Below are 27,398 nucleotides of genomic sequence, written 5' to 3' on the forward strand. Positions count from 1 at the left end.
CCTTTCTCTTGGTATGTAAATGACACACTGTATACTCTGGATAGGACAAAAGAACTTTTGCTTATAGATGAAGAATATGCCTTGCTAGCATTAGATGATCCTAGGGTATTATCGCCGTGTAAGTCGTCATATTTACATTTATACGTATGTCCAGCATAGGTGTCTTCGCATTTATTCCTGCTGCAGAAGGGATATGTGAATTGGCAGTCATACAAACTAACATACGCACAGCGCTCACACAATGTAGCTATAGGCCAGTTAGTGGAAAAACTGTTTCATGCCCATCTACATAATGTGTAGTATTTGTTCTTTCTTAATGAGACTACTGTCATTTTAAAATGCCACGTTGGTGGTAAGCAGTTAGTTGTGAAAGGTTATTATAAGGCTTCGGATTTGTTTTAAGTAATGAACTTCACTATTAGTGACCTTAATATTGTCTCAGACAAATTGACAGTTATTTCCTACTTGAAAGAGTCACAATTTGCTGATTTGAGTGCTCAACTGCCATTTTATTTTTCACAGGGATTTGCAATACCAAGTTTAGTCATTCCCACTTTTGTGTTAATTCTGGCAGTGATGTTTCTGTTTTGCTATTATAAGTCAGTGTCTTCCAAATTGAACATTGTACATAAAATACTAGCCCGTAAGCCACTTAAGTCTAGGACCCCAGTAGTTGATGAAAACCTACGGTTTCAGAGTCCCCAGCTTAGTGACTACATATATGTTTGTAACATGGTTAGGTTTATGCATAGGATGTATTCTGCGAGTTTAGTTTAGTCTTCACGGAGCTTGGATGGTAGGTGACCGAGCAATGTAATAGCCCGTGTCTCATAGGCAGAAGCATTACATAAATGGGTTAATTAAATTGATTTATATACTCCATCATCCCCTGTAACTTTCCACTGGCTATGAGGTGACATGACCGTATCACGTGATTGGCAGGTTCCTTGAGGCGCGGCCCAGTGACTGTTTAGCTCAACATTTATAAGGCCAGCGCTCTGGGGCATTGTTACTCAACGCCTCACACAGATTGGACGTATTTTAGAAGGTCTATTTTACATATCCTCTGTCCTTCTCTTAACACTCATAATTACAGTGATAAGTTACGGTGATCTACATTTTGGAACTGTATCCTCGATAGTTCTTAAATAAAAGGATAATAGACAATTGGGTTTCGTTACCAAAAACCCTCTATAATATAAATGTTCAGAGCCTCATTTACCTAGACAGACTCAGCAGTTAAATGGCCTAGAACAGATAATGAAACCTTCAGATAATGTTTCCTACTTGTCTCCACCTTATTATAGTAATGCAATCAATACCCAAAGAAGGATAGCAAGGCATGATAACTTTCCCAATGTCAGGAATAAAGATGTATACAATATGTTAATGACATGGACTAAACCAGCAGTTGAAGAAAAGTATCCGCTGTTTATATGGCCAACAAATCAGAGACTAGAAATGTTAAATGTAAAACAAGGTGACAGTTGTATAAGAGTTGGTAAGGTATAATATCCATTACATATACTGTATTTTACTTCTGCTGCCATAACAAAGAGATAATTAAATGAAATTCCTGGTTACTGTCTGCAATGTTAATAGCAAATTATTTCTGCATTTCTTAATGTTTAATATTAACCGTAGTAATAATAAGGATAAAAATACAATGATCATGCAAATGTCAGATTATATTTACTGTATGTGGTTTAGGAAGGACAATTATAATGTTAAGGAGACTATTGCCTTTATTAAAGGCAGGGTATATTATAATAAATGGATGATCAAGTGTATTTTAAAAGAACAGTCATCCAAATATTTCAAAGACAAATGTATTAATATGTTATATATATGTATATATGTAAATTGTAAAATTTTAAATAATTGATAAAACAAAAAAAAACATATCTACAAGAATATTACATATAGGTGTTCATATAATTCGCAATAGAAACATATTTCACCTCACGATGTGTAAATGAAGGTCCCTTATTATTTGACTGCTAACCATATAGTGTTATATACCACAACTATGTCACATTTGATTATCTTATTGGCATGATAACATAGTGGGTGTCATCATAAAATGTAAACGTAGGGGAATAGAGAGGGGGACTAAGGAGAAGGGGACGGGTTTGTAGTGGTGCTGGAGGGTGGGTGATGGGTATGGCCAAGAGGCGGATGGGATCGAGCAGGAAGATGGGGAGACCTCGGACGGGGATTGTGCGTGGGGTAGGAGACAAGGCATGGATGGAGGAAATATAATGTCATGAAATGTGTAAATTGTATAAGCCATCCTGGATATACCATTATTTTTTTATTTTTTTTTTACGAAACATGATGAACAGTAAGGGTTGGCCTGGTGTCAATCTACATTATTACAATATGATGTAAACTGAACACATGAGAACCTTGACAGTAAACTCTATTTCTTGTATTAAAAGGTTATATTTATGTTCTTGAATGTGAACATATTACCCTTCGAAATTACGTTCTGCAAACCAATACAATCCCTTACTTTACATTTAGATGTCGTGTGTTCATACTAGCAATATTATATAAAGTAGGCAGTGTCTAACACACAAAGACTCACATGTTCCTTTACTCGTCACAATGTGGTAGACAAATATATTGCTACTGTAGAAAATATGCCAATCATAATGCATACAACAATCTGACGTGACCATCATGAACATGAAAAAAATGCAAACGTGAGTGTATACAGTAAATGTGGCTGGCTGGTTTCGAGCAAACCATGGCAGCGACCGAAACATCAATCTTCGAACACAAGTCAATCTCATAGCTCCATTATGACATTTAACGTTGTACAAGATTACATTATCTTTCTTTTAATGTAGTACAGAGTTCATGTCAAAATGAAAAATTTCATTGGTGTGAAAATAATTCTTGTATAGTTATAACATTTATAATCTTCTGCAAGCCCCAGAAGGGGATGGCAAAATTGAGGGTGGGAGTAGTATACTGCCCTGTTCTTTTGATGTAATAGTTTTTTATTGTCAGTAAAATATTCACAATTTCAATTTGATTTCAATTTCATAGCTCCATGAGGTGACATCGTACTATTCGGCAGTGAACGCCTGACCTGGTAAGTGCGATACCCCCATAAATACTGCCTTAATCTTAACAAGGGAGACAGAGCTGCGTTGTCACCCGACAACCACAAGGCGGCGGCTCAAGGAGGCTGGCATAAAATGCTTCATTCCCGCACATAAGGAAATAATATATTAACATTGACACACAAGCAATTCCGCCCGAGGTTTGCTTAGGATTATGAGGATGCTGGGGGTTGAATTTTGGAAAACAGTCATATTCACCAAGAGAAGAGTTTCTTGTCTGTGTATGTCTTCGGCCCGCCAATGCTAGCGGTGTAGAAATAAAAAAGATTCAAAGCAGCAACATCGTAAAAAGGACAAGAAATGGCTGGGTGATTGTGTCCGTTCATGGGTGGATGTGGTGGGGTGGTCCAGGTAGATTAACTCCCATCGAAGGGAATCTGAATAGTGATCAATATATCAATAATCTTGAGACCTCGTTGCTTCCCTCAGTGTGATCTTATGGGATCCCGAAGCCTCGACCCATCTACATGGTGCAAGACAGGTCACCAATACTGTACACACCAGCCGGGCAGTCATGGGGTGGTTTGCTGCACTCTCAGGGATTATTTTATTAGCTTGGCCGTCCAAAGGGTGTGACTGCGAATCTGGTAGATGAGCAACGGAGGAGGGTAGGGGTGTGTTGATGATGAAGTATACGGTATACTGTACTGTATGTGTTTACATTTTGTGATGACACCCTATATATTATCATGTGGATAAGATAATGAACTGCGAAACAGCTATGGGGTATCATTATATTATGGCCAGCAATGAAATAGAGTGGTAAAGTGTGACATCACAATTTTTCAAATTCCATATTTTTGTTCTGTAAACCTTATGATCAGATAAAGGGTCCTGTTATATTAATAAAAAAAAATCGTATCTCCACAAAAATTAGAAGCGGATATAATCAATTTTAGCATTCCACAAATTTTCCATACAAAGTCTTTAATTTCAGTATTGGTTTAAAAAGGTTTGAACGAGGCATAAATTAAAAGGGTCTGTATGGGATTGTTTCAACCTTTCATGACCCATATCTTGGTCGTTTACTGCTCTACTGGCCTCATATTTTCTGGAGGTATATATATTGAAAAGATAATCCACTTAACAGATTTCCAAAAAAATATATTTGTGACGTCATCACTTTACCCCATGAGTGGTTCGCATGTTGACACATCAAAAGGTGGAATTTGTTTCCGCTCAGTATTAAGAGGATAACTCTCTAATAAACCCTTGCATTAGCTAATATAACATCTCCACATCACATTTCACATAGAGGTAACACACTACACACACCACAACACTAATCACTACATTGTCATATTACTTCCAGCACCAGCTTTAAATGACATATTAGTTGTTAAAGTTACTTGAATGATATATTATTATTGACGTTTTACCTAGCTTACCTTCGTTTTATAATTTTCTTGACACATTAATGGTAATACCTTATTGGCAATGCACTGCTGACTAATAAGAGCATTTATTGCACCTGTAAAATTAATTATCAGTATCATGTTCAATATCAATATTATCAGTCTAATATTCCTATCGAGTGTAACTAGCTTCCATAGCTATGTGCGTGGTGCCGAGCTGGAACTCGTGGAAATATTTGTCAAACTATAGGTTAGTCTGTTCAACCGTTTATGTTGGTGTGTGTGTAACCATCGCAATGAGTTTCGTCCAGTAGGGCCACCTAGCCTCACCTTCCGTTTGAGCAAGGTGTCCTCGTTATTATGTCTCGTGACTGTATATAGAGTGCATCTTAAACCACAGAGAAGACTTAAGAAGTGTTTATCTCAAGAACCTGCCACTTAAGAGTTCCAGAACTGAACTACAATATTTGTATTATAAAAAAGACACTATAACATGGTGGAAGTGATCAAGTAACAACCCCATTTAGTGTGACTGGCGGTGAGCCACGCGCCCTCCTCTCTTATGTTTTCATATCAGAGGATTTTTTTCATAGAAGCCAGACGCCTTATTAACCCTAATGTCACATTAACTGCCAAAACCACACCCCCAATCCCTCCAGAATCTCAAGTAAAGGCACAGATAACTAAGGAAGAGTTAAGTCCATATGACACTAGGGTGTGTCATAGGAGGGAAGATCAGCTAAAAGTAATGGCCCATCACTTTTTTGGTAGATTTTTGTGTATATATAAACAGAAAATAATTTCAGCTTCAATATTTTGCAACCTTTTGCTAGATAAATTTTAGCGTGAAATTTATCGAAAATCTAACTTACAGCTGCATTAGTGCATTACAATTAAATAGTGAACATTGCTTTCTGACTTCATTCTTTAACAACCCAACTAACAATATTTTTTTCTGTTTCAGATTCTGATGCATTTATAAGTTGATAATATTTACGATGGCTGCTTGTGTCAGGATGAGGAACCAAAAATCCAGCCATCTCAGTCACTATCTTGGGTCTGGGAGAGAGCTCCTGAAGTCGAAGTTGCCTACATTGAGAGATGCTTTGAGATACGGTGTTTTAATCAGGCAAATCAGTGAAAAGAACCAAAGAACTTACACAAACAAAGACATTGCCAGTGATATGACCAAAGCTGTCTTGGCACAGTACACTCTGGCTAACGCTCAGTTCAAGCCTCCAGTCATAACAAGTCAGAAGAAGATTAGTGAGAGACTGCTAGCCAGTTGGGAAAAGGCAAGAGATATCTCTCTTGGGAGAGGAAAACTTGCAGTTAAGGACAGCTTTGCCAAGCAACTGGACCAGTTATTTGACATAATTACTTGCAAGTGCCCAATTGTTCTCTGTCCTGAGTTTGGATGCGATCGTGACTGTAAATCCGAGGCCCACATCTCCTGTATTTGCAAGCGTGAACTGAAGATTCCTGTGATCGAACTGGCATTTGTCAAAGCACAGAGAAGACTGGCAGTAGGGGCTCTCATGATTTCTAGCCAAGATATTCCGGAGTCCAAGAGACAGGAGGCTGCCACAGAGAGACAGAGAGGAGAAGAGTTGCCGAGGAAAAGAGACTTGAGAAGGCCCAGGGTGAGGTAAAAAGGCCGATGATTGGAGTCAAGCTGATTCAGAGTTTAATGACTTCCCATGGCTGATCCGAGTGCTGACCAGGAGAATGGTGACTTTGTCCCTAACCCAGAAAATAATGATCCCAAACCTTCCAGGCATAAGATTCGAAATAGGAAAGATATCCCGAGCATAGCTCTGGCCAGCATGCGACACCACACTGGTCTCAGAGAAACTGCAGAGATAGCAACAGCTGCCTGGATTGACGGTGGTTTGATAACACCTGATGATGTTCACCTGGTGATAGATCATAACAAAGTAAGGAGAGCTCAGGAGAAACTTGTCAGTAACCTAGAAGAGGAGTTTGATAAGGGATAAGAGAAAATGGAATCAATTGTTTGTTCTTTGATGGGAGAAGGGATGACACTAAAGTGTTCATGAAAGTTGGAGATTCTGAGTTGTTCCCCTGCCATGGTGAAGGAGGAACACTACTCCTGCTGCAGTGAACCAGGAGGGAAGTATTTGTGGCATTTCACTCCAGAGAAAGATGACATCAGGAAACCAGCTGAGATAGTGGCAGATAACATTGTGAACTGGCTCAGAGAGAGAACGTAGACCAGACCCTGCAGGCCATTGGAGGGGACAGCACCAACACGAACACAGGGTGGCAAGGGGGGGGTCATACAGTGGATAGAGCGGAAGATTGGGAGGAAGCTGGTCTGGATTGTTTGTGACCTCCACACCAACGAGTTGCCACTCAGACATCTGATCCAGGAGCTGGATGGCAAGACTCTTTCAAACAACAGATGGTCTGGTCCTCTTGGCAAGATGCTGGACTCTGCCACTGAGTTAGAAATAAATCCGAGCTTTGAAAAAAATCACAGTTGGCCCTCCACTCGTTGAGCTTGCACATACTGTCATTGACGACCTGAGTACTGACCAGTACTATGGTTACATGATTTGCAGTGCCATCAAAACCGGGGTCATGCCTGATAGACTTGCTTACCTGCAGATAGGTCTAGTCTCACATTCTAGGTGGCTCACAACGGCTCTCAGGTTCTGCAGAATTTGGGTCGCTCATCATAAACTGAAAAGGGTACCAGCTTCACAACCTGAGACTTATTGTCCAATTCATCGTGAGTGTCTACTTTTCGCCAAATTTGCCCCGTCACCCGTCAAGCTTCCAACACACCTCCTCCTCGAAGGTCCGAGGCATGTTCTCTTCCAGCTTGAGCCCTGGAGGAGTCAGCCAAGGAAGGCTGTTCAGATTGTGGAGCAGACTGTGAGGAGATCTTTCCTGGTATGCTCATCCTGAGGCAGTTCTGCAGACAATGCCTGCAAGGATGAGGAGGAGAGAAGAGTGGCAGTCAAAAAGATCTTGGATATGAGATCATGAGAGGATCTGGGCATGACGAATCAGTTGGTGACGATTCCTTCAGGGTCAGGAAGACTCCTGAAGTCAATCTAGGTGCCAAGACCTCACTGATCTCATAGGATCTGATAACATCCAGGCTGGCAGTGGAGCCCTCTACCTGCAGCCTCACCAATGTTCAAGCTCAGAGCTTTCCCTGGACAACCCCATGATGTCCCTTGCCTGGCCCCTCGCGACACCCAGAGTATAGAGTGTTGTGCCAGTGCAAGCAGCCAGGCCAGCAGTCACGGTACAGCCAGGAGAGGAGGGAAGGCTACATCCGAGCTCAGGTGGTCAGCAGGAGGTGATGAGTAGAAACAGAAGCAAGAAAGACATGTTCTCTATGGTGTGCAGCAACACCGGGTCGTAGTAGTAAAACCGGTTTTTGTATTTGATGATTTTGTTTTCTAAAGGAATATTAAATTTAATAAATGTGTCAAGATCATTCGTTTCACTATTCTGGATCATTTTCATCCTAATAAATTAACCTGATACATTTACTTTACTCTAAATAAGCTATTTAGTGGTGATGGTAAAAGGGTGGGAATACTGAATTTTCATAAGATTTCAAGTTAAAATTTACCTAGCAAAAAATGAAAACTTTTCAGATCTGAAGATATCACATGATTCTGCACATAGAACTACATCATTAATACCATGGGCCGATTTTTCAAACTAAAAAAAAAAAAAAATCGCCTCCGTATGACACACCCTAATATGACACCTCTCCTTCACCTCCGAGGACTCCAGCTTTCCTGGTTGGTTGGTTGTTTGGGGTATAGGCCTATCAGCTGTCAACGTCAAGCCACATCCACCAATCTTAACACTTTCTTCAGGTTTTAAGGATGATAATATTCTAAGATCACATACAGTACAGTACACTCTTACTATGTATATGGCCCTTGATTTGCTATATCTCATAGTACCCGGGTCCGCCACCCCTAGCTCTCGCTCCATTAATATCTCCCCTCCCTCTTGTGACCCGTCGTGTAGAATGACCTTGAGCTCGAGGGTATGGTAGAAGGATGTGTGAATGATTACTTATGACCGTGACTGTACTATCGTGCACAAAAGTCGTGTCCACTACCCAGCCACAGTGAGGTTTCGAATAGCCTTGAGTCTGAAGTTTCGAAACAGTTGTGGGAATGCTATGGTCGGCCAACAGATGTCGCCCACTGTAGTGCGTGTTGGGGGGAGGGGGGGAATAGAGGAAGTGGGGGCTGGATGAGAGGCAGGTTTATTTATTATTTATACCACCATAATTTCAAGCTGCCTTTTTAACTACGTTTTGTCTTACAGTTGTTTCTTTATGGTTACAAATTCATGGAGCAGGTGCAGTGCCCTGGGTGCTTATTGCCGCTCAGGTCACAATGATACCTTAAAGACTGGAATATATTAAGGATAAAAGTGAAAAATGCAAGGATCAGGGTGAAGGGCCTTGGTCAGCTAGATTTACTCAGCGACCACGTCACAATTTTGTTGTTATTCCGACAAAGAGGTTATGGTAATATTTATTTATATTCCACCCATCCTTTGCTTAATAAATATTTGTGATAATATGCAATATTATATAATTATATACTTATGTTAAAAAGAGTGGAGTGAAAAAGTTATCAGTATTGTAAAATAGTATTCAGACTTAATCTAGGCGACTGTCCCAATTCTTCCAAGTTCCAGTGTTTAAACACCCCACCACAATATGCAAGCTTCATATATTTTGGAGCGTGCTCAGTTACCGTTAATATTGTGTGCTGAACATCATGAGCATTTCAATGATGGTAGCAATTGTAACTATATAATTATATTGTGTTATAAGACAACACATTCCACGGCGTGTCATACAGATCATTGCATACCACGCAATACATAATTTGTGGCTGTTAAGTTACTTTGTTATGAATTTTCATGCGATTTAGTTTAAGACATCATTAAGGACATGGAATTAAGATAACACTGTAGGTGAGTTAATATATATTAATTGTATTTACAAACAATACTAAAATCCAAACAATACACCAATACACACATCTTAGTATTTGGTCCAGCGACCCATTGCATTCAGGACTTCATCAAGGCGATTAGGGATGGAGTCGACCAGCTTCAGGCACACCCCTGGTCTTCGACATATACTCTCCCACACGTCGTAAGCTTTGGCCTCTATTGCTGCACAGTTTCGCTGCTACCCAATATCCCAATCGCATTTCATCATGGCCCAAATATGTTCAATCGGATTAATATCACATCCTAGTGTTGGCCAGTTGATGACCTCAATTTCAGGGTGATCCTGGAGGTAGTCCTTCACTATGTTGCTGGTTTGAATGGGACTGTTGTCATGAACCAGCCTGATAGTGTGGGGGGCTGGACTGCCATAGACCGGACTGTAGGAATTAGCACTTGCTCCAGGATGTCTACATACTGCTCACCAGTGAAACGGCCATTGATCTTGACCAGTTCACCTGGCCCATGTGCCCACATCCACCCCCAAAATGACACTGACACCCTAAAAGTCACTGCGGGATGTTGAATGTGTTTTTCATGGTAGCGTGTGTTGGGGGGCCGCCAGCACTGCCTTGCTTCGGATTCCACTGACCTGAACATCGTTTCATCGGTAAATATAATGGTTCGCCAGTATTCTTCTCTATGTGGAAGTTGTTCCAATGCAAAAGCAAGTCGACACTCCTTGTGTGTTGGTGTTAGCCACCCTTTGTGAGCTGGAATATGGCAGTCGATCCCGGCCTCATGAAGTCGGCGTCTCGTCGTCATGTGATGGCAGTTGAGGCCCAGATTTCTTGTATGCTCCACTGATGTTCGCAGCTGCCACGATCATGGCGTCCATCCTTGCGACGCTACTCGTGGCCTCCCGCTTTGAGGTTTCGTCTCCACTGAGCCCTCTTCCTCCCACCGGCGGATCCACCTCCTAATCGTCTTGGTGATCCTCCCCACTTCGAGAGCAATGATCGACACAGTTGCCCCGGCTCTTCACATCCCGATGATTTGGCCTCGTTCAGCAATCACTGCAGACGAACTTGCTCGTCCTGCAGGCATATTTGAAATGGCAGAGTAATATTAATTTCTGGTAACTGATGCAGGCTTTTATATACTAGAGCAAATTAATGGTATTAGTAACACCTAGGTTAAGTATTTTTACTCTGACATAACGTTTTGGTAAATCTTTAAGGATCAACTGCCCAAGAAACCCTTCCTATTTCATGTATTCATAGTGAACTGCAAGTGTACCCCCCACCCCAAAACTCCACCACCACCCCGGCGACTGTAGAGTGAACATTCGTCGATAATCATCATCATCATCAAGATTTAGTTTAACCAGACCACTGACACCCATTTGAGTCTCTCCTAGGGCTGGCCAGAGGGATTAGTTAACATATATTTGTGTTTCTATAATTTAGTGTTATATTGTTTGGAGGAGATTACAGTATTTCAAAAAGGTCAAAACTGAACTTAGGGAAACTTTTGGGGTCTCTGCTAAAATATCTTACATTGTAGGGTTAGTGAAGCACATTGTTCGATACCGATTATAAATAGGGCATTCAATGAGAATATATTGGACTGTTATTTGTGTTCGGCTGTTGAAGCATATAGGTGGGGCTCCATTAGGGGAAGACATGAGTTGGCCATGCGTCAATCGCGTATGCCGAATTCTTAGACGATTCAGAATAGTTTTGTGATGTCGAGAGGATTGTTTTGATGGTGACCAAGGATAAACTGATGATTTGATAATTTTTAGCTTATGACTTGTTGGTTCATTTTCCCAGGACTTTTGCCAACCGTAAAATGCTTATGTGTATAGAAGATTTTCAACTTAATATCATATTCTTTCACCTCTACAAATATCTGCTGTCACTAATGGGACACCCTGCAATAGCATAAGGACGACATGGGCTATGGTGACAAATTAATGTGACTTACCTGTTGGTGACAACGATGGTAGGAATGAGACCTCGGCATGTTTCAGAGTTCGATATCACCTCCTTCCCCTGGTGTGGTTGGCGCCAACCTTGGTAACAACTTGTGTATTCTCCGTGACTACCAATACTGGTAGCCACGGAGAATTAATTACTGGTGTGCCCATCAGTCTCACCGTCGGAGCCATGAACGGCAGAGATATGGTCGTTGTAGTGCTTTTATTTACCCGTTACACATGCTTAATAATATTAACTATCTTCATGACATTCTTATTGTTATCAGTGATTGCGGAATTCACGATGTTATGCTCCACCTACACACAGCCTGTTACTAGACTAACCCCCACCTCCTCTATCTGTTGGCCGACCATAGCATTTCCCCCAGTTGTTTCGAAACTTCAGACTCAAGGCTATTCGAAACCTCACTGTGGCTGGGTAGTGGACACGACTTTTGTGCACGATAGTACATGCATAACTACTCACACCTATATGGACACACTCATATACAGACCATACAGACCGTCAGACGTCACCTACGCCAACACACACCAACACAGATACACATCTACACAGATGCACACCTAAACAGATGCACACCAACACAGATATACACTTACACAGACGCACAACAACTCAGATGCACACCTACACAGATGCACACCTACACAGACACACTCCTACACACTGCACATGCACACCTACACAGACACACACCTACATACTGTGGATGCACACCTTCACAAACACACTCATATACAGACCATCACATGCACACCTACACAGACGTACAATTTCATAGACGCACACCTACATAGATGCACATCTACACAGATGCATAACTACACAGATACATGCATACACAAACGCACACCTATACAGACGCACACCAACCAAGACTCACACCTACACAGACATATTCATTTACAGACCGTCACACACACACACACCTACACAGACGCACACTTTCACAGACGCACACCTACACAGACGCACACATTCACAGACGCACACCTACACAGACACACCTACAGATGCACATCAAGACAAACGCACACCTACACAGATGCACACCTACACAGATGCACGCATACACAGACGCACATCTACACAGACACACACCTACATAGATGCATTCCTACAGAGATACACATCAACTAAGACGCACAACTGTAGAAACGCACACCTACAACTACTTTGTTGTCACGTGGAATCGAGTATGACGATCATCCAGCTATGATACAATGATATGAGTTATTAAGGATGTCACCTAGGTTGGTGAGTTCTTAGGTGACTAAAGAGGCCGATATGGGACCGGCAGGGTCTATCACAGATGTTGTACATGTGGGAGGCTATATCTAGTGCGGGAGGGGCGGCGGCAGCGTCTTTCCAGCGTTGGCGCTTGTGTGCCTCGTTATGCAGTCGGGCTAACTCGAAAATATTGACACCTTTTTCTGTGGTGATCCACCAAGCGTTACAGTGTGGAGTAATCGTCTCCAAGATTAGGTTTGTCTTAAGACTATACTTAAACCTTTTCAGTTGGCGGGCGCGAGCATTACATTTACTATTCGTTAGGTGACTGTAAAGTGGCTGCTTTGGCAGTCCACTGTCGTCCATGTGGATAACATAGCCAGTCCAGCGTAGTTGTTCATGGATAATGGTAGCCTCGATACTTCTACAGTTGGTGTCAGTAAGAACACTGGCATTTATTCTCTTGTCTTCCCAGCGAAATCGGAGGATAGAACGTAGATTACGTTGGTGATGGTCTTCAAGTACCTAGAGGTGCCTCCTGTATGTGACCTATGTCTCGCTGCCATCTTGCAGGGTGGGGAGGATCACTGCTCGATATACTTGTAACTTTGTAGATAATTACATCGATGTCTGCGGTAGTGGACAGGTGGGAGCCGAGATACCGAAAGTGGGTAACATTTGAGAAGGAAGTACCGATAAGCTGGATGGTTGGTGGAGGTGTGGTTGAACCAGGGGCAGGCCGAAGTGTGCATATGCATCTGCGTAGATGTTCAGGATCTCCTGTAGGTCGCATTCAGTGTGAGCAACAAGGGTGAGGTCATCTGCATACAGAAGCTCAGTAATGGAAGCTGCCAACACCTTTGTTCCTGCCTGGAGTCGTCTTATGTTGTAAAGACTGGCTAAATTGGCGTTGGCACGAGTAAGAAAGGCAGCAAAGAAATTGGAAAAGAGAGTTGGTGCCAGTACACACCCTTGTTTAACCCCCGTTTAGATGGGGAAGGACTCAAACTGGGTACCATTGTGCAGGACACTGCCATTCATGCCATCGTGGAGTTGCCTCACAATAACAATGAATTTTTGTGGGCTGCTCAAACGGCTGAGGGTCCACCAGAGGGCTTCCCTGTTGACCGAGTCGAAGTCCTTGGTTATTCCAATGAAAGCCATGTACAGGTTACGACGGCGACACTGTTCTCTGCACTTTTCCTGTGTCTGACGGGCAGCAAAGATCATGTCAGTGGTTCCACGTGATGGACTAAAGCCACATTGAGATTCTGGGAGGAAGTTTTCCGCCTCAGGAACAAGTCTGTTTTGGAGGACTCGGGCAATAATCTTGCCAGCTACGGACAGCAGCGAGATCCCGTGGTAGTCGCCACAGTCTGACCGGTCTCCCTTGTTCTTTTAAATATTGACGATGGAGGAATCTTTAAGAGCTTGGGGGATTCCCTCCTTTTCCCGTATATTCTCCAGGAGAGAGTGGAGACGGCTAGTAAGCAGAGGTCCCCCTGGTTCATACACCTCGGCTGGGATTCCATCAGACCCTGAGGCTTTGTTATTTTTCATCTGTTTGATGGCAGTAGCTACCTCATCCAGGGATGGGGGATTGCTGAGGTGGGTCAGCTCTGGATGCTGAGGGACCTGCTGGGTCGTCAGGAAATCCACATCGGTTTTTAGTTGAGCAGTGAATGGTAGTGATCTTTCCAGTGCTAAAGGATGCCTTCATCGTCTTTAATTATGAAGTTACCGTCGGATGAGCGGAGGGGTGGGTTGGGGAGGGCTGCGCCACGAGTGATTGGCCCATAAAATGTTTTAGTGGAATTGAAAAATTGGCGCATCTTGTGCTGGTCTGCAAATTTTGTGTTTCACATACTTTATTTTTAAACCAGTTGTTCCTTAGATTGTGAAGTTCCCATTGGGCCGCCGCTTTCTTCTTGCTTCAGGTATCACCTTTGGTCTGAGACTGAGGGTTGTTCTGCCAGTCAGTTAAAACAGCACGTTTATCATCGTCGAGTACATTGAATGCCTGGTCATTTTCATGAAACCAGTCCTGGTGTATTCTTTCGATCTGGCCGAGGGTCTCTCTGCAATTTGTGTCATTACAGTGTCTTGAATATCCCATTCGGCACTGGGATTTGTGTTGTTTGTTGTCAGGTTGTTATCAGCCCATGTTCGAGCTGCTCTTTGAAATCATGTGCTACCGCTGGATCCTCCAGAAGCTTAGTGTTAAAACCTCTTCTGGAGGCTTGTTGCTTTCGCCATTTTGGAGCGATCGTGAAGTGAGAGCTTGGCTCTGACGAGCCACTGATCAGTGTCACAGTCGTCTGACCTACGCATGGCATGGGTGATGAGGACATCTCGGTGATCTATTTCTCTGACAATGATGTAGTCAATGAGATGCCAGTGTTTGGATCGTGGGTGCTGCCACGGACCCTTGAACTTGTCGGCCTGTCTAAACAAGGTATTGGTGATAGTGAGGCTGTGCGAAGCACATTGCTGAGGAGGAGTAGGCCGTTGGGATTACACTTGCCTAGTCCATTTCTCCCTATGGTTCCCTGCCAAATGTCAGCATCTCTACCAACTCTGACAGTGAAGTCACCAAGGAGCACAAACTTATCTTCTCTGGGGATAGAGGTTAGCACTCTCTCGAGGTCGGCGTAAAAGGCCCCCTTGATGTCATCCTCTGCATCCACTGTTGGGGCGTATGCGCTGTTGAAAAAGGCATGACGTGAGTGTTTCAGTGGGAGTCGGGGCGTCATGAGGCGCTCGTTGAGCCCAATGGGCATTTTAGTTAGCCTGTGTAGGATGCATTGGTGGATGGCAAAGCCAACTCCATAAATGCGGTTTCTCTCCGCAGCAGGCTTATCCTTTCAGAAGAAGGTATAGCCAAACCCCCGTTCTGTGAGTCGACCATCGTCTGGGATCCGGGACTAACTAATGGCTGCTATGTCATGTTATACCTAGCCAGCTCTTTTGCCACAAGGGCGGTTCTACTTTCAGGACGCTCATTTGTGCCAGTATCCAAAGACCATAAGAGGTTGTATAGTTTGTTTTCTTTGGATCTGTGATTTTGATTGTGTTTTCGACGCATAGAGATGCCCTTATAAGGTGCGGTTGCCCAGTCAGGTTGGTTTTTTAGGCAGGCTATGCTTGGGGCACCTTTTCTAGCCTCCTCCCAATGTTGGGTGAGCAGAGTGGCTCCTCGAAATGGCTGCTCAGTAGCACAGTCAGGACCGGATTGCACTGCTGCCTAGATCCCAGAGCATAAACGACCATCTTATCTGTGCCGCCCATGTGCGGAGTCGTGACTAGAGACTCCCGGCAGTCATCTCTGCCTGTCCCCGTCGCCACACCTACACAGACGCACACCAACACAGACAAACACCTACACAGACACTCATACACGGTTGCACACCTACACAGACACTCATACACGGTTGCACACCTACACAGACGCACTCCTGCACAGACGCACACAAACACACACTTACGCAGTCGCACTTCTACAAAGATGAACATCAAAACAGAGAAAACCTACACAGACACACACCTATATAGAAACTCTCTTACACAGACTTACACCTACACAGACACACACGTATACAGATGCACTCCTACACAAACGCACGCCTACACAGATGCACTTCTGCACAGACGCACACAAACACACACTTACTCAGGCGCATACCTACATAGGTGAACATCAACGCAGAGACAACCTACATAGAAGCACCCCTACACAGATGCACACGTACACAGAAACACTCCTACACAGATGTACACCTACATAGACACACTCTTACACAGACCCACTTCTACATAGATGCACACCAACACAGGCACACACCTACATAGACGCATACTCTACCTACACATGGCACATACTGTACCTACACAAACGCACTCACCTGTACAAAGTTGAGACACAACAGCGCTTCCTGTCACCCTGGCGGACAGTTCCCTTCGATATCACAATACCGACATATCCGCCTAAAAAATTAATTATACAAAGTATTTTTCTCCAACACACTGCCAAATTGAGAGCTCTTGAACACATACACACTCTACAGACTGATGATAATATCACACAGACCATCTACAGATTCTACACTGATGGATCTCTTCACACCGCCTGTGGGAGGGCTGGAAGTGCTATTGTTGTGACTCAACCTGACTGTAATATAGAATTAACAACTGGGCATCCACTCTACAAACTGAATTAGTTGCCATACTCACAGCTATTAAATTCATTGAAACCACTGTCACAGACAGTCTCATCATCAATGACTCTCTATCCTCACTACTTGTCCTTGACACCCTCGACTCAAGTTGTCACGCTCTTGTCTCTGAAGCCAGACACAAATATGCGTGCCTTGTTGACCGGGGTGGTCAGGGTCAACCTGTTGTGGATCCCCTCTCACATAGGCCTCATAAAACATGACAGAGTTGATGCCCTCGCCAAACTCGCGCCTAACAAAGACACCGTTGAATACAATTTGGGTCTGTCAAAAAGAAGCCTTAAAATTGTAATTAGGAAAGAACTTATTAATGAGTTTGACGCAAGTAGACTAGTGCAAACAGGCACTAGTCGATCAATAGTTTACCACGATGAGATGTATCAAGTGAAACATGTACTGTATATGGAGAAAGTAACAAGATCACTAGATTACAAGATGTTGTTACCGCTAGATTAAGGTTAGGATATAAGTACCTCTGGCAGTATGTTCCTCAAGCAGATGTAAACAAGACTAAATGTAAAGTGTGTGGCCATACATACTGTATAGCCACACGCTTGAACACTACGTCCTCGACTGTGTGAAGATAGAACCTTTTAGGGACGGGTCCAAGCGCACTGTGTGTGAAATGGCACAACACTTCATCTCTAATGGCAAGATAGCCGATATTATAAGATTGTATCCACTTTTTTGCACTTAGTAACTATATCAGTTCTCGTGTACAGAACCAAATACACAATGTGCTTGAATACTTCTCACGTAAATGTGAATAACAGAGTGTGAGGCCAGACATACTGCCTCACACGCCTGTACTCACGCATTTGTGAATAAGTTACCCTTTATGTATAGAACTAAACAAGTTAATGTAATTGAAATACTGTGTAACATTCAGTGCCATAATATCCTGACAACGGGAGTTAATTATTATGACCCGTTGTAAACTCTACTCTATAATCCTTTTGCGGCAAAATCAAAATCAACCACTCCACGTCACGAGCGAATGCTTCGGACGCATGTTCATATTCCCGTGGTTCCCAGCTCTTGGATACAAGGATTCAACGTTGATAGTAGCAGGTGGAAGTGTGGGAGGCTGTATGGGAATAATACTCATAATACTGCTATAACTAACAAAATAATTATTTCCTTTAGAATCCTGGCCGGACGGTGATCAGGACATCCTGGATCTTGGGGTTGTGGGTGACAAAAGCTTTTGGGTCATACCGAAGATCAATCTTCTTGCCAGGTGGTTGAGAGAAGATAAGGGACTGGAATACCGTAGTGGAAAAGATGAACAACTCCATGCGCGCCAGAGCTTCGCCCAGACAAGAGCGTTTACCTGACAGAAATTGTTGCGTGTGAAAATAATATAGATCATGCCTATTAGTTGTATTGGATTGGAAATTTGGAAAATTAGCTAAAATAAAGACGATAAATCCAGCTTTCCATTTGCCGGTTGGTCTTACATATGGCAGTGGAAACACCAAAACGTCAATTTCCCCAGTCATTCCAGTATTTACTCTTGGAGTAGTGCAAAATACTTCTGAGAGGTGAGCATGCTGCACTTCTAACTTGTGCCCTGAACTCCCGAATATGTACTATACAATACTCGTTGACTATATAATGTTATTATTGTGCTTGGGGGGACCGGTGGTAGAAGCGATACCGTTCTTGCCTCGCAAGCGAGATGTCATGGGTTCGATTCCCGGGCCGGTGGAAGTTGTTTGGACTTACTTCCTAGCCCCCATTAGTCCCTGTTCACCTAGCAGTAAAGTAGGTACCTGTTGTAAGTCGAAAGTTGCGAATTCGTATTCAGGGAAAGTTGTTGGAGCTTCCAATAACTTGATGACATAAACCACTGACTCTTCAGGCTTCTATGCCCTTGACTCTTCAGGCTTGTACGCCCTTAACTCGTGAGACATAAAGGCAAGCATGAACTTAGCATGCTTCCCTGTTGGGCGCTGTAAACGCTTCTGCACTTCACCTTACACAAGGATGTAGGGGGGTGCCCAATGAAAAACAAAAAACAAAAAATTGTGCTTCAACAACTAAGGCCTGTATGCGCATAAAAAATGCAAACACCTTGGTGAAAAAGTATATCGTGTCTTCAGTGTTTTCCCAACAAAAGTCCACAAGAGACTAGCCAATTTCCCTACTGTGTTGGTTGCTGTTGACCTTGATCCGCAAAGAAAGATCAGTTAAGTTGTTTAATTACACAAATTATAAAACATAGTATAAGAGCTTCAACCAATGTGGAGAATACGAGCAACGGGAGCACTGATAGATCACGGCGGCAATGGCTCACACAGTGATAAATCTTCGAGTCCAGAGGTGCACTAAGTGAATTAAGATTACACTTTACTAAACGTTTCAAGAGTAAAACCAAAGAGCTCTAGTGTCCACAAAATGACGACTACTTAGTAACATTTACAAGTGAGGAAAGTCTTCATAACACCAGTTTTCTATAATTGTGTTAACTTACCCACACCGAAGGGTAGAAAACCTTCCTTCTTGGCGGTGAACTTCCCCTGTAGATCGAGCCACCTCTCCGGCAGAAACTCGTCAGGACGGTCCCAGTACTGAGGGTCGTGATGCACTGTCTCTTGTGCTCCCGTAATAATAGTGCCCTGTAAGGGAACAACGACACAACTAAAAATAAGACATCTCCCCATAATATTATACCATTAGGGTGTGTCAAACGGAGGCGAATTTTTTTTTTTGAGTTTGAAAAATCGGCCCATGGTATTAATGATGTAGTTCTATGTGCAGAATCATGTGATATCTTCAGATCTGAAAAGTTTTCATTTTTTGCTAGGTAAATTTTAACTTGAAATCTTATGAAAATTCAGTATTCCCACCCTTTTACCAACACCACTAAATAGCTTATTTAAAGTAAAGTAAATGTATCAGGTTAATTTATTAGGATGAAAATGATCCAGAATAGTGAAACGAATGATCTTGACACATTTATTAAATTTAATATTCCTTTAGAAAACAAAATCATCAAATACAAAAACCACTTTTACTACTACGACCCGGTGTTGCTGCACACCATAGAGAACATGTCTTTCTTGCTTCTGTTTCTACTCATCACCTCCCTGCTGACCACCTGAGCTCGGATGTAGCCTTCCCTCCTCTCCTGGCTGTACACGTGACTGCTGGCCTCGCTCACTTGCTGTACACAACGCTCTATACTCTGGGTGTGCGAGGGCCAGGCAGGGACATGCATGGGGTTGTCCAGGAAAGCTCTGACTTGAACATTGGTGAGGCTGCAGGTAAGAGGGGGCTCACTGCCAGCCTGGATGTTATCCAGATCTATGAGATCAGTGAGGGTCTTGGCACCTAGATTGACTTCAGGAGTCTTCCTGACCCTGAAGGAATCGTCACCAACTGATTCGTCATGCCAGATCCTCTCATAAGTCTCATATCCAAGATCTTTTTGACTGCCCCTCTTCTCTCCTCCTCATCCTTACTGCAGAGCATTGTCTGCAGAACTGCCTCGGGATGAGCATACCAGGAAGATCTCCTCACAGTCTGCTCCACAATCTGAACAACCTTCCTTGGCTGACTCCTCAGGAGCTCAAGCTGGAAGAGAACATGCCTCGGACCTTAGGAGAACGATGACTTGACCTTGGTGTTGAACCAATTTGGCGAGTAGACACTCACGATGAATTGGACAATAAGTCTCAGGTTGTGAAGCTGGTTCCCTTTCAGTTTATGATGAGCGACCCAAATTCTGCAGAACCTGAGAGCCGTTGTGAGCCACCTAGAATGTGAGACTGGACCTATCTGCAGGTAAGCAAGTCTATCAGGCATGACCCCAGTTTGATGGCACTGCAAATCATGTAACCATAGTACTGGTCAGTACTCAGGTCGTCAATGACAGTATGTGCAAGCTCAACGAGTGGAGGGCCAACTGTGATTTTTTCAAAGCTCGGATTTATTTCTAACTCAGTGGCAGAGTCCAGCATCTTGCCAAGAGGACCAGACCATCTGTTGTTTGAAAGAGTCTTGCCATCCAGCTCCTGGATCAGATGTCTGAGTCAACTTGGTGTGGAGGTCACAAACAATCCAGACCAGCTTCCTCCCAATCTTCCGCTCTATCCACTGTATGACCCGCCACCCTGTGTTCGTGTTGGTGCTGTCCCTCCAATGGCCTGCAGGGTCTGGTCTACGTTCTCTCTCTGAGCCAGTTCACAATGTTATCTGCCACTATCTCAGCTGGTTTCCTGATGTCATCTTTCTCTGGAGTGAAATGCCACAAATACTTCCCTCCTGGTTCACTGCAGCAGGAGTAGTGTTCCTCCTTCACCATGGCAGGGAACAACTTGTCAGAATCTCCAACTTTCATGAACACTTTAGTGTCATCCCTTCTCCCATCAAAGAACAAACAATTGATTCCATTTTCTCTATCCCTTATCAAACTCCTCTTCTAGGTTACTGACAAGTTTCTCCTGAGCTCTCCTTACTTTGTTATGATCTATCACCAGGTGAACATCATCAGGTGTTATCAAACCACCGTCAATCCAGGCAGCTGTTGCTATCTCTGCAGTTTCTCTGAGACCAGTGTGGTGTCGCATGCTGGCCAGAGCTATGCTCGGATATCTTTCCTATTTCGAATCTTATGCCTGGAAGGTTTGGGATCATTATTTTCTGGGTTAGGGACAAAGTCACCATTCTCCTGGTCAGCACTCGGATCAGCCATGGGGAAGTCATTAAACTCTGAATCAGCTTGACTCCAATCATCGGCCTTTTTACCTCACCCTGGGCCTTCTCAAGTCTCTTTCCTCGGCAACTCTTCTCTCTTCTGTCTCTCTGTGGCAGCCTCCTGTCTCTTGACTCCGGAATATCTTGGCTAGAAATCATGAGAGCCCCTATACTGCCAGTCTTCTCTGTGCTTTGACAAATGCCAGTTCGATCACAGGAATCTTCAGTTCACGCTTGCAAATACAGGAGATGTGGGCCTCGGATTTACAGTCACGATCGCATCCAAACTCAGGACAGAGAACAATTGGGCACTTGCAAGTAATTATGTCAAATAACTGGTCCAGTTGCTTGGCAAAGCTGTCCTTAACTGCAAGTTTTCCTCTCCCAAGAGAGATATCTCTTGCCTTTTCCCAACTGGCTAGCAGTCTCTCACTAATCTTCTTCTGACTTGTTATGACTGGAGGCTTGAACTGAGCGTTAGCCAGAGTGTACTGTGCCAAGACAGCTTTGGTCATATCACTGGCAATGTCTTTGTTTGTGTAAGTTCTTTGGTTCTTTCACTGATTTGCCTGATTAAAACACCGTATCTCAAAGCATCTCTCAATGTAGGCAACTCCGACTTCAGGAGCTCTCTCCAGACCCAAGATAGTGACTGAGATGGCTGGATTTTTGGTTCCCTCGTCCTGACACAAGCAGCCATCGCAAATATTATCAACTTATAAATGCATCAGAATCTGAAACAGAAAAAAATATTGTTAGTTGGGTTGTTAAAGAATGAAGTCAGAAAGCAATGTTCACTATTTAATTGTAATGCACTAATGCAGCTGTACGTTAGTTTTTCGATAAATTTCACGCTAAAATTTACCAAGCAAAAGGTTGCAAAATATTGAAACTGAAATTATTTTCTGTTTACATACACTAAAATCTACCAAAAAAGTGATGGGCCATTAGTTTTAGCTGATCTTCCCTCCTATGACACACCCTATTACCATGAAATAAATTACAACTAATATTGTACATAACGATACATAGAAAAATTTTTCGTCTGTGGTTGACAACAACGAGTAAGAAGTAGATGCGACAGAGCATGAGGCCCAAGTGATCATTTATAACTGAAGAATATAATAGTGAAATTAGGCTACCAACCTTAGGGATGAAGTAGCCGCCCAGCTGAGTGTCTCTGGTAGCTACATGCTGGAGGCCTGTAGCTGCTAGTGAAGACTTACGTAGGGTCTCGTGTATGACCGCCTCCGTGTAGGGCATTCTGCACAGTGACACCCAGGACAAATGTTAGTATCAGCAAGACGTAATGAAACATACTGGAGAAAATCCTTTCCAATAACCAAATAAAAAAAGTGAACAAATCAAGACTGTCTCTAAAGCTTCTACGTTTTTCTTCAAGGTAAACAGTGAAAAGGAATTGACAAGTTCATGGAAGTGGTTGGTATGTAAATTTTTACTGTAGTTACCTTTACATTTTTCTTTTCTCGGTAAGAAAACCATGCAAAAATGAAGACGGAAATAATAATAACAAAATCTTTCTAGTCATCATATTACTCCATTGCTTCTGAGTGCCTCTAATCTGTCCAACAATTATCCGCTTTCATGTAAAATCATAAAGATTAACTCTTGATTTATTAAGCTTAATACCTCAAATTTATTCAGCTCTACTCCTATGACCAGTGAACAGCAAGTTCTGTGATAAAGCCTGGATCTTCATTCTAAAACATATAACATGTTCCTATTAGATGTTGACACACACCAGGGCTGGAACTGTTACTCCTGGAGAGTGTTCAGTTAGCTAGCTGTATATGTATAAAGCCTACGTATGTTGTATCAATTATGTAGGTCCATATGTATGTATGTATATTCTATGTATGTGCTGTTGCCATTACTTTGTATTGCTACATTGTCCAATACAGGGGAGCTGCACCATTTTATAGGTAATTTTCCTTCCTATTATATTTTTCTTTGTCCCACTACTTTTAAACAACTTCATTTCTTTCTGTTTTAATTTCTTAACTCTTCAAACCTTCTTTCTTTCAATTTCTTACTTTATTAATTCCATGTGTTAGCTATGTCTTAGTTAGTTCACTTCTCAATGATACCCCTAACCTCTGACCTTCGTAGCATGGCTAGAGGGTTAGGACACGGGCTTATACTGCAATACTGGTACCAAGATACGGAAAGGAACGAAGGTGAATACTGCAGGAGAACAATACCCCCAACATACAATAAAAATGGTTTATTAAAATAATGCTAGACTTATGACTAATTGCAGTAACACACAACTACCAGGATTAACTCCATGGCTCCACTCATTTTGTACTTTCAACGAGGTACATCTTCCAACATTCACTATTACTTGGTGTACCTTTAAAAACACACAACACTATAATCATACATATAACAAACTTGAGCACCATCAATACTGGTTAACTGAGAATTGTAGCTCTTGATTAGTAACAGGACTATAGCAATATCACCACATCTAGTACCTCAATAGCACCAGGACTAGTAGCTTCCCTGCGCTACTTTGTTGCATTCGCCAAGGAGTAAAGTGGCGACCCTCATACTCTTGCTGACTCCAAACACCCATACAACTGAGGAGCTGGTCGTGTTTACTCCTCATGCGAGATCAACAGGTGGACAGTGAACATGTTCTGGCCACCTCCTCTGAGCGGCTGGCTTTATGTGAGACCTCAGCTCACCCCATCCATGCTACACGTTGCTATCCGATCTTAATGACCTTCATCCATCACCAATACTAGTGTTGGATGTCGCCCTGGCATACAGTACATTGACCACCCTTGGTCTATCAGGCTCCTGTTCACAGAGAGGAGCCGTGCTTGAGAGTGTTGACACGAATGTCATAACGTTTTAAGCTGATGGCGCACGAACACTTTACTAAACCATCAAAGTAACGTTACTGGATCACTTGCACGTTCAAATAAAACACAACTACTTCAAATTCCCTTAATATAATGAGGTGGGACACACAGTACTTAAATATACCTGTTCACAGGAGGAGCAAAGGCTTGAGCGTGTGAGGTCAGAGTGTCTGCCTCGCTCTTGGCCAACGCTCACCAGCCCTGAGTTACTAAGTCGGAACTTTCACAGATAATATCATCAGACTTGGAGTAGATACTCTCCCCTACATCTGCCGATTTGTCGCTTACCAGCCGACCCCGCAGCGAGTTCCTCAGACCAAGCCTTGCTTTCGGACTGCGCAGTGATAAGCCACAGCCAATCAGCAGCGCCACTCCCCTCCGGCAGACTGAAGCTCCATGGTGACATCAAGATCACCTTCACCGAGAAGGGTATGCCCGTGCAACTCGCGGAGCTCCCAGACATCAATGGCATTCCAATAAAAATGATTGCCTACAAGTGGGACAACCTGAAGCTGGGAGTAATCTCCCACGCCGAAATTGCCCACGTGGACCAAGCAGAGCTGAGTGAGCTCCTCATGGGACAACTCCAAGTTGTCAAGAAGCTGTCCGACACCACTGCCCTCATCGGACACCATGTAACCTTACCCAAGGAGGCTCAACTGGCGTGGGTAACTATGCCAGTCAAGCCCTACTGCAGACCGAAACGCTGCTACAAATGCCAGCACTACGGTCACACAGTCAACAAGTGTGAGACGCAGGAGGACATCTGCTCCCTGTGCGACAGCCCCGGACACCGCTACACTGTCTGCCCCAACACAGTGAAAAAATGCGCTGCCTGTGGCGGCCCACATTCCTCCGCCGATCGGACCTGCCCCAAATGGAAGGAAGAGTGTAGAATAGCCAAGGCTCGACTCGACAAGAAACTGAGCTACAAAGAGGCCCTCCTTGCTGTATGCTCCTAAGACAAGAAAAAACCAGAAGGAAAGAAAAATCAAGAGAAGAAAACCCAAGAAAAGAAACTCAAGAAAAGACACACGCCACAAAGAATCAAGAACACCACGAGGTCCGTGGAGCTGAAGCCCACGTGGTCAACCTCACCGTCTCTGACTTCTTCCACACCTATGAAGACCTAAGACACAAGGAAGACGAAGAACAAGACCCAAACACGAATGAATGGACACTTCAAAAGAGTAAGAGAAGGAGGAGAGTAAGAAGAAAATCAACTTTAAGCTAACAAGAATACCAAGACCGAAGACCAAGACATTTCCTCCATACAAGAAAACAACACACACAATCAAACCGACCAAGTACTGAGAAGCCATGGCCCAACCCAACACTCACCTGACGCCTGACCTGACGCTCACCTGACTCTGTCCTCCCGCCTCCTCCAGGCGAGTTGCTGCTGCCTCCAACTTAAACCCCCTCACGCAAGCTGTGTTTAGCCACAGTACCTTTACCTCCTTCTAAAATTCACTTCAATCCTCCCTTTATCCTTCCCCTGAACCTCCTTCCCCCCTGTCACTAGCATTTATGTATGTATGTATGTATGCCTGGTCATAGTTAAGGATACCAGGGAAGAGAAGGAAGAAATCAAAAGCGTAAGCTGGCTCAAGTGGTGCTCTGAACTGAACGAACTGAACGAGCACACCTCCCTCGGCAAAATGTGGGCCCAGATCCGAAGGGCATCTGGGAAGGCAACACCACCACCACCAACCCATCCCAACCCAGAAGAGGAAGCCGAGAGACTTGCAAAACTGTTCTCTGACCGAGTAGCAACGAAAAACCTCCCGAGATGCGGAGGAGACACAACGGCGTCTGCGACAGGCCAGACTCCAGATGATCGAAGAGGCCTGCAACAGTGAAGATGACACAGATAGACCCTTTAACCAGCAAGAACTCCAGAAGTCGCTAAAACGAAGCAAGGACACAGCACCAGGGGCCGACAGGATAACCTACTCCATGCTTTCCCATGCTGGAAAAGCCAGACACGAGGCTTTGCTACAAGTCATCAATGCTTTGTGGACAGCAAAAAGACTTCCACCGGAATGGAAGAAGGCAGATATACAGCCCATTCCGAAGCCCAGAGAACCAGACAAACCGAGACCCATCTCCCTTCTCAGCTGCATAGCGAAGATGGGAGAAAGAATGGCTCTCAACAGACTCAGGTGGAAAGTAGGCAGCCCACACCCTCACATTTTTGTTTACACCGACAACACCGGCACAGGCAACAACTTCGCCGAGATACTCAGCACAGTGGACAATAAACCAGCTTTGGTGGTCTTCCTCGACCTGGAGAAGGCCTTCACTAGCAAATCCACTGGCCATTATAACGACGCTTGCTGAAAAAGGCATCAAAGGAAGGTTGCTGGGGTGGATCCAGAACTACCTCACAGTCATGTGCCTGTAACTCTTAGAAGCACGCATGTTGTGTGGTATCTGTTTACGCCTCCACTCCACACAAGCTATTAATAACTTGTTATTTTTACTATTATCTTATTGTTGTTCTTAGTTAGTTAGGTTAATTGTATATCTATGTAAGTCATTAATATGCATAATTTGTGTTACTCTGTTAAGTCAAACCAAGAGTAGTATTAATTAGTTATAAGACTATTTGGCAACTGTCCTGAGTCACGTGAGATAAGACGCTCCTCACTCATATGCTGTGTGGCCAGAGACTCTCTCTCTAGTAAAACCGTGGTATAGGCAAAACGTGTCCACACCTACTCTAGCCTCGACACTTGCCCAGTACAAACTTGCCTTGCTCAGTCATCTACAATACCCTAGTGGTACCTGGTAATTTGTGGCACTTTAACTTAGGCCTAGGAAGGGATCCTGGTGTTAAGGAATCTCCTATTTGGTAGGAAATAACCAGTTGGTTGTGATT

General features: G+C 43.5%; 1 protein-coding gene across 1 annotated transcript; it reads right to left on the reverse strand.

Moving 5' to 3' along the window:
* Positions 1 to 18,035: 18,035 nt before the first annotated feature.
* LOC121864465 (cytochrome P450 2L1-like) lies at positions 18,036 to 22,909 on the reverse strand. The gene is made up of 3 exons (XM_042363486.1): positions 22,770 to 22,909; positions 19,399 to 19,543; positions 18,036 to 18,255 (listed from the first exon to the last, which is right to left on the reverse strand). The coding sequence occupies exons 1-3, from the start codon at positions 22,884 to 22,886 to the stop codon at positions 18,065 to 18,067; spliced, it is 453 nt and encodes a 150-aa protein (XP_042219420.1). The 5' UTR covers positions 22,887 to 22,909; the 3' UTR covers positions 18,036 to 18,064.
* Between the last annotated feature and the right edge of the window lie 4,489 nt (positions 22,910 to 27,398).

Source organism: Homarus americanus, unplaced genomic scaffold, assembly GCF_018991925.1.
Source record: "Homarus americanus isolate GMGI-L3 unplaced genomic scaffold, GMGI_Hamer_2.0 scaffold25860, whole genome shotgun sequence".
Taxonomy (NCBI): Eukaryota; Metazoa; Arthropoda; class Malacostraca; order Decapoda; family Nephropidae; genus Homarus; species Homarus americanus.

Bases quoted from the DNA above. Each gene is read 5' to 3' on its own strand.
- LOC121864465 (XM_042363486.1), bottom strand. From the start codon at position 22,886: ATGCCCTACACGGAGGCGGTCATACACGAGACCCTACGTAAGTCTTCA. The intron at 19,544-22,769 runs GTTGGTAGCCTA...GTTCCCTTACAG, and splicing joins GCGGCTACTTCATCCCTAAG to GGCACTATTATTACGGGAGC. The intron at 18,256-19,398 runs GTAAGTTAACAC...AATTTCTGTCAG, and splicing joins TTTTCTACCCTTCGGTGTGG to GTAAACGCTCTTGTCTGGGC.